The sequence below is a fragment of the Labrus bergylta genome, chromosome 14, assembly GCF_963930695.1.
Source record: "Labrus bergylta chromosome 14, fLabBer1.1, whole genome shotgun sequence".
Classification (NCBI taxonomy): Eukaryota; Metazoa; Chordata; class Actinopteri; order Labriformes; family Labridae; genus Labrus; species Labrus bergylta.
In genome coordinates this window covers 9,654,034-9,664,615 of record NC_089208.1, presented here as the reverse complement: position 1 = coordinate 9,664,615, position 10,582 = coordinate 9,654,034, and the positions used below count along the sequence as shown (strand labels likewise).

The 10,582-nt window shown below is 41.4% G+C and overlaps 1 protein-coding gene across 2 annotated transcripts; it reads left to right on the top strand.

Annotated features, from left to right (window-relative positions):
• The first annotated feature begins 977 nt into the window (after positions 1-977).
• LOC109981431 (uncharacterized) lies at positions 978-10,094 on the top strand. Of its 2 annotated transcripts, none has more exons than XM_065963331.1 (4): positions 978-1,498; positions 2,703-6,027; positions 7,701-7,775; positions 9,375-10,094. In XM_065963331.1, exons 2-4 carry the CDS (start codon positions 2,774-2,776, stop codon positions 9,592-9,594), a joined length of 3,549 nt encoding a protein of 1,182 aa, XP_065819403.1. In that variant the 5' UTR covers positions 978-1,498; positions 2,703-2,773; the 3' UTR covers positions 9,595-10,094. The 2 variants fall into 2 exon arrangements, with proteins under 2 accessions (XP_065819403.1, XP_065819404.1); XM_065963332.1 differs by having other exon boundaries at positions 2,703-2,959; positions 9,375-9,529.
• The last annotated feature ends 488 nt before the right edge of the window (positions 10,095-10,582 follow it).

Here is a 10,582-nt window from a genome sequence, read left to right as displayed (position 1 = left end):
TGTTTACCGGACATAACCTAACATAATGACAGACTCACATCATGGTGTTTAGAAACACTGAACCCAAGGTTTTCTGTTGCAAAAATGGAAAGTAATTTAGTGTCACCAACATTAAACTTCCGTTGATTTGGTTTCCGTTAGGGCTGCACTATAAATGGCAATGTTGTTTCTGTTACTTATTGTTAGTGTTGCATTCCCCAGTGCAAAGGTCTCTAATTATTGCTATAAAAAAAGAATAATATTTTCTTTCCAAAACAAATAACTTTCACCCAGCATGTTGTGTACATTACTTTAATTACTGTGTTTCATTTTGTTATTGGAACATAGAAGTAGAAGATAAATTTTATCAATCCTGCGAGGGGAAATTCAGTTTTACACTCTGTTGTTGAACACGCTACATACACACACACATAGGCTGAAATACACACACATGCACAAACAGGATCCTATGGACATGCACTAATGGAGAGGTGTCAGAGTGAGGGGGGCTGCCCACAGCGAGCGCTGCTGAGCTGGTGGAGGGGTTCAGTGCCTTGCTCAAGGCAACAGTGACCCTGGGGTTACCAACCCAAGTCCCGACTAAGCTTTGTAGACTAAGCTACATATTAAAAAATGTCAGCACGTTTTTTTTTGTTTTTTTTTTACATTTGAACTGGTTTGATTTTCTGTATTTCTTCAAATTGCAGTATGGCGGAAAATAAATTATATCAACATTTTTTTAGAAATATTTTTTTCTCTCTCTCACTCTCTCTGTCTATAAGCATGTAATTGTGGTATAATCATTTTCGCTATTCACTTTTCAGACCACCATAGCTTTGATTATGTTTGTATTAGTTTTAAATGTTCTGAAAATGTATTTTACTTCTTTTTAACTTGCACGGTAATTTACACACAGTCCCTACCCTGATGCAAGTCACTTCCTCCCTCTCTCTATCTCTCCCCTGCTCTTTTCCTTTCTCCACCCAGCTGTAGATCAGGATACATGAAAGCTAGGAGCGAGGATAGTGGCTGAAAATAAGAGAGAGGGAGAAAGAGGAAGTAAGGCAAGAGAGGGAGGGAGAAAGAGAGAGAAAGAGAGAGAGAGAGAGAGAGGAGGAGGGGGTAAAAAAGGCAAGCCATAGTAGGACAGAGTGTATTGGAGGGCAGCATAGTGTAGCAGCATACTGCTGTGTTGTGAGCATGGAGTGAGCATGGAGCAGCAGAACCAAAACAAGAGGAGAAGAGAACAAGGAGGACACAGCTTGCTTTTATGCCTGATCAATAAAAGGTAGATCAGTTCAGATTCTGAGCGGTGGAGAAGAGGGCTCATTAAAGCAGCTCAGCTCTGAACAACTGAATGCCTGCAGGCTCCTTTTGAGTTTAAATTCCACCACGAAGGGACTTGAAATATGAAGACAAAGTCCCTCCAAACCTTGAGGACCTGAGAGAAAGCCGGAAACTAGCTCTTGACATTTTGGACTTAAAAAAACGAGACGTCTTGCAGCAGGAACCCAAACAGGTAAGCATGCTAAACAGATTCACAACACCACATCAAGTATTAATTATGTTAAACTGCTCTTTCTTTTTATTCCTAGTAATTTGAAAAGTGTGTGATATACCAATATCGTATCTCCTCTCCCAAAGGAGGATTAAATGGCATCTTAACAGAGCAAGACAGTTGTCACTTAATGTTAGATGATGACAACAAGCATAGGTCACCTGACTGAGCTCAAGTAATATCCGATGACACAACCGTCAAAATACTGGATGACTAAATGTCCTTTTTTTTTTTTTTTTTTTTTTGCAATTTTGACATTCCTTGATGGAGGCTGTTGGGAAGGATTGGAGGGATTTAAGGGAGCCCTGTCAGGATGTGTTTGCATGGAAATGTTGTCATAAATGAAGGTTTGCAAGCACACTCAATCAAACTCATTTTAAGTGTGGTGCATGCTTATTTGCAGAAATGCACACATTAGTGCCCTGTTGTTTTGCACAAATCATTAAAATGACCTCCTGCACACAGAAGTAAGCTGGCTCAAGTGAATTCATGGGTGTCATGGACACACACACACACACACACACACACACACACACACACACACACACACACACACACACACACACACACAAACACACACACACATACACACACACAAAGTGCCACCCCGGTGAAAGTGTGTTCCAGTCAAATGCTCGCAGTGCTTAATGAAGTCTATACTGTATCATCAGAGTCGACATTATGGCTTCTTTCCAAGGTGAGCTGAATGTAGAGCACTACAGAGTGAAAGCTGCATGCTATGACAAACATTTCAACGAGAGAAACAGCAGAGAGTGTTCATCACAGGAGCTATTGTTTAGAAATGTATCCACAAATCTATTATTCTTTGTGCTGTCACACATTGAGAGGGGATCGAAATGCGGTATGTTTGAAATGCTAATGTAATATGGGGTCACTTTTCCCTTTATTGTCTGCATGAGCAGATTCTATTTCATACCCAGTCACACCACATCAGAAATGTTTAAAATTCAAAGCATAATTAGTTCTGTCTTATCACCTAATGTGCAAAACTTTTTTTGACACTCTCGTTATATCTCATTACTGCGGCATTGAAGCGGGCCCTTGTCTCAGTTCTAGCTTTGTTTTGTTTCAACTTGTCCTGCTTACTCATGGCTTTCTTCCATGGCACTGTCTCGTTGTAAACTTGTTCCTCTCTTACTTTTAGATGGATGTAATGGTGTGGAAACACTGCCGCTTTCTTCAATTCTCAGACTTTTGAGTCGCACAGACAAGGGGATGGGCAGAAGAGCTGCCGACCTGACAACTCCAGTTCCAGTTTTAGGTGTCCCTGCACTGGTTGGAGTGCGTGGTTGGAGGACAACAGGAGGAGACAGAAGCGGAGAAGCCCTGCTGCTGCAGACGTGGGGACCTCAGTGCAGCGTTGGTGTTCAGACGTCCCCGGGGATTAGCAGACCACCCACGGTACAGCAACTAACTGATACACTCCTAACTCCATCAGATAGCATTATCCAAACATCCAACAGCTATATTACCACCGAAACGGAGTATAGGGAGATATTACTGCTTACAAGGAGTGACAAGGAGAAAAGGGCTATTTTAAAACAGAAAAGTGGGGACTCAAAGACAAAAAAGGAAGTGACTTTCAAAGCACTAGGAGGTGAGGCCTCTAAGGATGTGACCTGCACTCACAGGAACAGAAGTGGGACTTATTGCTTTGCCAGAGCAATCAAGACCAACCCAAAGTTTGCAGGGAATGCCACTAATGCAAAGCCTAAATTGAAAACTGCATCCCGATACACCAACGGGAGCGTGGTGGATTCGGAAGCAATTGGTGGAATTAGCGTTCATAACGATGAAGCCGAGCCTGGGAATGGTTCGACATCTCGAGGAAGAGCCCAAACCAGACTGGAAGGTCATTATGCAGAGCAGGTTGGGAAGACGCTGCTGTTATCTGCTGTAAGACCTTTCGGTATGCAAAAGAAAATATGCAGCCATTGCGGCGGGAAACAGTATTTAACCACTTTGAGGGAGAACAGCCCTATGGCCGATGCTTGCCTTGGAGAGAAACCAATTAAGTCAACCCTCACCCTACCCCATATTGGGAGCAAGAAAATGCCAAGTCATAATGAAATCCCAGAGAGCACCACATCCAGAGACAATAGAACAAACAATTCAGTCAATCCGCATCTGCTATATCTTAGTGAAGAACTACAGAACCGCAAAGCACCCCATCCAGCTTGCCCAGTGCACTCTAAAGCCCATGTAGTCACTCTGTCACAGATTGATTCTGCCAGCGACTCAACATCCACCCAACCCACCACTATCCTGCATGCCAACACCATCACTGTCACTAAAGCGACCATTGAAACCAGAAAAGACGATTACAGAACAAAACCTTCCCTGGACACAACATCACAAGAATGTAAAACCCAACGACCGACGAGTCTCATATTGACTCCACAGATGGCCACAGCTACAAAATCAAATAACCCCCTAGCACAAACTTATCCTAGGCCAATCAAAATATCAGAGCAGAACTCAACGCTACTAAATGAGCCAAAAAACGTGAGTGTGTCTGTACATGCTGCTCCATTAACCACACCTTCTTGTTCATACACCACAGCTGGATTACACACAAAAACCTCCAAAACCAACACTCACCAAACAACTCCCATCTTTAATTCTGCACTGATGTCTACTGAAAGTGTACCTGCTAAAGTTGCTACTCATAAAACCCCGCCCTCAATCCACACAGTTAGAGTGAATATAGACGCGCATACAACTGATAGCCCAAGAATGACCCTCAAATGTCCAACCTTATCAAGGACAATGAGTGCATCAGACCCCTTTCATAAACCAGAAGCTTCTGCACGATCTTTACCTGCAAGGCCACCTCGTACTTCATCTGATCCAGGTCATAAACCACAAGCTAAGTCATCCCCAAACGTCGTCAACAAATCATCAGGTAAATCGTCTTTTACCGACATCTTGACAAGTGCACCACACACAAAGCCACATCCATCTCTCAGCACTGTTGTAACACAGCACACTTTGAATCAAAACTCAAAATCAGACCAAATTATGCACACAAGCACTAAACATAAAACGGTCTCAGTTGAAATTCATCTAATTAGACCTACCTCCTCAAAGTCTGAACCTGCACTTCATGTTTCTACAGCATCTCCAAAAGCAACAAAAGCCAGAGACTCAAGAGTTAGGTTGCCATCAAGAGCTGCTGCCACTTCCACTTCCACATCCACATGTAACAGCCCTCTTTACAAAAATAAAACCCTCAGGAAGTCCTCAATCAATCTGAAAAGTTCACCTCCCACCGATGCCATCTGTTCATCTACAATGGCAGAAAACCAAAGTACTGTCTGTTTTTCAGGTACAAAGTCTCAATCAGCAGATGCGACAAAACATGGCAAAGAACTTGGTCGAAATGAAGATACACACACAAATCAACAAGCAAAAGACACAAAGACTCAAACTTATAATGATTGTGCTTTATCAGGCGTAGTTTCCAATCAGGAAAACAACTCGAAAACAACTCCAGTTGCATTTTCTGAGCCGCTAAATGTGTCAAAAAGTCAAAACAGAGGCGTTGATGCAAGAAACCCTAAATCAACCATTATACCAAACACGCAGTCGTACAATGACAAAAACAAATTCAATGGTAATCTAATCAATGAATTAGCAGCGTGTGAGTCAAAAGACCGTGAAAATTCTAATCTATCACAAGTCACTAGCCTTTTGAACAACATTTCCCTAATGAAGTCAAGCAGCTCTTGTCTGCAGGGTTGCATAAACACAGACCAACAAAGACTCCCACATTATCAAGGATGCACAGGCACAGAACATGAGGGACACTTTGGTGCATGCCCACCAGCGGAAAAAGCCCAGGACACAGATTTAAATGCAGAAAAGTTTGCCTTGGGAGTATCAGTCAGGCATGCACACATTAAACATAAATCCAATGCAGAAAAACAGACACATCCAAATAAGTCAACACCCTCTGTCACAATGCAAATAAAACTTGCACTAGCAAGTGAACATGCCCACCCTGTAATCGAATCTTCAGTCCACCAAACCTCGAGTTCAGATACTTCATCACTACCACCAGCACACACACATCCAGAGTTTTATTTTACTGCAACAGCCCCTGTTAACAGCAAGGGAGAGCTTTGTTCCCGCCCAGGCCCTGAATGTGAGCCTGTATTGACATCTTCGACAATGCAAAAGGCATCCCCTCCTTTCCTCCAGACCTGCAAGGCAGAAGCAATCATCAGACAGGGTTCGAGGTTTAGCCCCGCTGCCCCTCGGCTATGCCCGGAGGATCCCCACCTGGCTCACTCCCACCCAGCTGAAGCAGCCCTTTTGCTGCCTCCCTCCCCGCAGTGCTGCAAATCAGCAGCCCTTCAGCAAAGACTGGAGACAGTGGAGGCCAGCCTGGCAGCCAACAAGGACAGGATAACCACTCTGCTTAACATTATCCATGACCTGGAGACATGCTACACTCCCACCAGCGGGTAAGAGGTAGTCTGTGTGTGTGTGTGTGTGTGTCTGAATATTAGTGTGGTGTAAGTGAAACTCACAGTAACAAGACCAAGGTTTTTATACTTTTTTTTTAACCTCTAGAAATGCAATAAAAGATTCCTCAGTGCTCATTAAACATTTAGGTTATAGTTTAGCTGCAATACAGAACCTGCAGGGTTGGATATGATGTATATATTATTAATATTTTCTACTTTAAGGCCAATACAGGTGTAGCTTTTTGCCAAAATCTGGTATAGAGGATTACTTAAACAACGGTTCTGCATTGCTGATATTTGTCTTCCCAGTGGGAAACACTTGGATTTCCTGAAACGATTAAATTGCTTTGTAATTCACTTGTACACTACGTTGTTTCGCTATCTGTCAAACTTTTTGATGTTTAATCAGTATTTGTGTGTACATTTCTTATCCAATTATCGATTACTGTGACATCAATAGCTTACAGGCAAACGTGCTTATAATGACTGAAAGTTTGCAATTGAAGATCAACTGTATGGGGTAGACATGTTTTTCATCAACGGATGCAACACAGATAAATGGGGCGGCTGTGGCTCACGAGATATAGAGTTGGTAACCTACTAACCGGAAGGTTGGGCGTTCGATCCCCAGCATCGCTACATGTCCAACGTGTCCTTGGGCAAGACTCTTTACCTCTATTTGCACCAGCTGCTTCGTCAGCAGTGTATGAATGTGTATGAATGGGATTAGTTACTTCTGATGGTCTCTTTACATAGTGCCATCAGTGTGTGAATGGTTGTAAATGGGTAGGTGTGACCTGTGGTGTAAAAGAGCTGAGTGGTCAGAAGACTAGAAAAGCGCTATACAAGCTCAAGTTGATTTACCATTCATATTTTGTTTTAACCCCCAATTAGGTCAGTAATAACCAGGTAAAAAATGTTGACAGTGCAAGTTTGACGGACATTTGGGGATCCTGTGTGATGCATTAAAAAATAAAAAATGTATCTTTGCACTACTTGTCTGCCCCAAAATGTAATTTGCGTTTGCATTTTTTTCATGTGTAATTATTAAGAAGATATGTTGATATTTCATTGATGTGCAATATCAATATGGTCAGTTATTGTCTTTCTTCTGATTTTTGGAAGTATCCACATTGGTAATAATAAGTCTTTAAAAGAGTTACAAACTCAGACCTAATATATGTGACAAGATGCCCAAATAGCTTTTGAAGGCAAACAGAATGTGAAGATGTTGTAAGACTGGCACAATCATGTCTCAGTGTGATGATGTGAATCCACTGTTTCATTGTTCCTAATTTGCAGACTGGTCTGCGAACGCGCTGTGAGTGTGTCAAAAACCTGCGTTTCACATGGGCACGTCTTGGAGAGGTTTATTTAGCCCTATAACTCTTCTGGGACAAATACAAATAATTAACACCGCCTTCTGGCAACGTGTCTCTGTCAATCATTCTCATTGACTCCTGTGTGCTAATAAGTCTTGACTGCCTCTGAGGTCATGTTTCAGAATAACCAACTCCTTATAACTGACTGATGTCTGACGTTAAAATGCATGTTAAACATCTAATCGCTGCCAGCAGCACTTTGAGTTAATAGACTGAGAGGATGAGTGGAGAGAAAATGATGCACTTATTTACTGTCTGCTATTTCATTTACCTCTATTTTTATCCCAGGAGGCGATGCCACAATACTGGGCAGGACCTCAAAAACTGCTCAACCTGCCAGAAGACTGCTTGCATTGTGTACAGGTGAGATAATAGTGCAACTAACAGTTTTGCCTGCATGCAATATGAAGAGTGATAAGTGATCGAAAGCAGCCTGGGGAGTCGGTTCTTGCCTAAATGACAAAACTATTGTTGCATAAATTCATGTATTGACAGAATGAGAATGCTTTTTGTTAGTTGTGTGCTGTCCTCCTGGTTGGGACAGGACATTTTTAAGATACACTTTTGTGGGCTCTAAACATTTAAGAGATTCAGTATTTAAAAACAAGACTGTTTTGTAGACATATCATGAGCTGCTCTCAAAATGACTTTTCTAAATATTTTTGACACAGCAAAACCACAATGGATTACTTTATTCAAGGACAAAATTTTTAAATACTTTTTTTTTCACAAAGTTTCCTTTGTTCATGAGACAGTATTCATCAAGATTAAACCCATTTGGCAATCGCAGTTGCCGGGCAGTTCCCCGCCAGCCGGCTCCCTTCACTTCACAGAAAAGGAATGACTTACTGTAACGGGCAGCTTACCAAATGAAAAGCTCCTTACTCCTCATTTGTTTCCCGCTCAGAATACATACAGAGATTACATTTTCCTCTCACAGCGAAAACCATCAATCTTTTTGGAGCAACTGTCAAATTTAAGCACCGACTGATTGTGACTCAATCTGTTCACACAGCAGATTTATGCAGATTGAGATTGAGACTTTCTTAAATTAAAGCTGCCAAAGAGGAAGAAAAACATGCCCAAGCAGGCTGCAGGATGGATTTATCACGGTCACCTTGCTGAAGTCATTGTTGGCATTGTTTATATGCAGGCTAAAAGATTTAAAAAGGAAATATATATGTTTTATCTGTTTAGTTTAACAGATAGAGATCTGCTTTAGGAGGTTCGGGAATTCAGCTTTATTTTAAAATGAGGCATCCTGACTTGTTTGTCCAATGGAATGAAGAGTGTTTTTACAGTCCCTGACAATTTTCAAAGACTCATTATTCAAAAGTGCTTAGCCATGTGTTTCCCTCTTGGTTTGCACCCATTAGCTGAAATGTTGCATCAGGTGGAGGCAACAGAAAAAATAAAGATTAAAAAACAATTTTCCCAGAAATTCTGTGGGTGCAAGGGAGGAGTAAGAAATCGAAATCTTTTCATCGTCTTTTTTGAAAGGGGAAAAAAGCCTTGTGCTCTACAAAGCAAAAACCTGAAAAAGGTCTTTATCTTGAAATATTCAAAGCATGTGTCTTGATCCGTTTATTTTCTAGACGGCTTTTGCATGACAAAAAGATGTTACATAAGTTGATTGCTGACTGCTGTGTGTTGGCATCTGGTCCTTAAAGGCCAAGTGGGAGATAAAGACATTCAGACAAGATGTGCGCACCTTGAGAAAAAAAAAAAAGAAAAAAAGGAACCCAGAATGCCTGCCTGTCGAAACCAATTAACCACTTTGAAATCTGACAAGGAAAAAGCTTCCCACATGAAGGAAAACAACACTATCAAGTGAATTGTGGCTAAAAATGTAATTCTAAAAGCAAGTCATTTAGCAGGAGCTGAATTTCAAACATTTTATCCTATTGGACGTGTGTGTTTTTTGGTGGTTTTAAGTAATTTTGTCCCTTTCCTTCTGCTCAGTGTGGAGTATGACTTCAGGCAGCAGGAGAGACGCTTCTTGGAGGTCCTGAATCATTCAGTGAAAGGAAATCATTCTTTCTCAGTGCACCTGACCCAGCCCTTGAACTTTGGCCTGCTCAGAAATCTCATCCTGAAGAGATATAAAAAGTCAAAGGTGAAAAGCAAAAAGCTGTACAAGACTCTGTTCAAATGGCTGCCCAGGAAAATCCAGCGTGTATAGACACTTTTTTTTTTTAACAATACCTGTATGCTGTCTAAGCCTGTGTTACAAGTGACCAGCAGATGCCCCTGCAGAGGACTCCTATTATTCCCTTATTACCCATAGAATGAGATTACTCTGAATGGCCGTGTCGAGTTTCACTCTCCTGCACTTTGTCAAAGCTTATAAGCCAGTTTTTACACTTGAATTATCCGCCTGATCTCTGTGACCTTAAGCTAGAATCATTCATAAGGAATTATTTATTTCACTTTGAAAGCTAATGCTTTTGTTGTGAACATGCCTGCTTCAAATTGATGGCAACCCACAGCTGCAGATTTCTTAATATCATTTTAGCTCTGACCTTTTATTCTATTTGCAATATAAAGATGAATCCACAGTGAGTTTCCGTTCATGCTACATTTCTCCTTCAAATGTCCCCTAACCTATCTTTGCTGTATGAATAATGTGCAATATAAGTTTGGGAAAATGCAAAAAAAATAAATCAGAATTTACAAACTGTTTATCCGTCTGTAAATCCTTCATTGGTCCAGGGCTGTGCTTTTTTTGGGGGGATATCCCTTTGTAAATGTTCTGCTTGTTTCTGCTACAATATTTGCAAAGACCTACGAGCCTCAGTGCATCTTAACCTTCTTTACAACTGCAAACTGGCCACACAAGAGGAGAAAATAGAAAAACATTCATTACGCGTTTGCCAATTGTGCTGATGGTCTCCAAATCCCCGAACAATCTGAACTTCATAAAAGGTCCCTGTGTAAAACAATGACATGAGGAAAGGCAGCAATGAAGCGTGAGCCACAATCCAAATGTTCATGTGCACGTCATGCATAAAGCCATGAACACACTCATGGGTACGGGGGGAACAGAAACACAAGAGACAAAATACAGCAACATGGAACAAAGCCTCGTGGTTGGTTTTTGCTGAAGCATTCATAAATTATCAACGTGAGGGGAACATGGGATTTGGAATATTTTGCAGAAAAAGCTACGG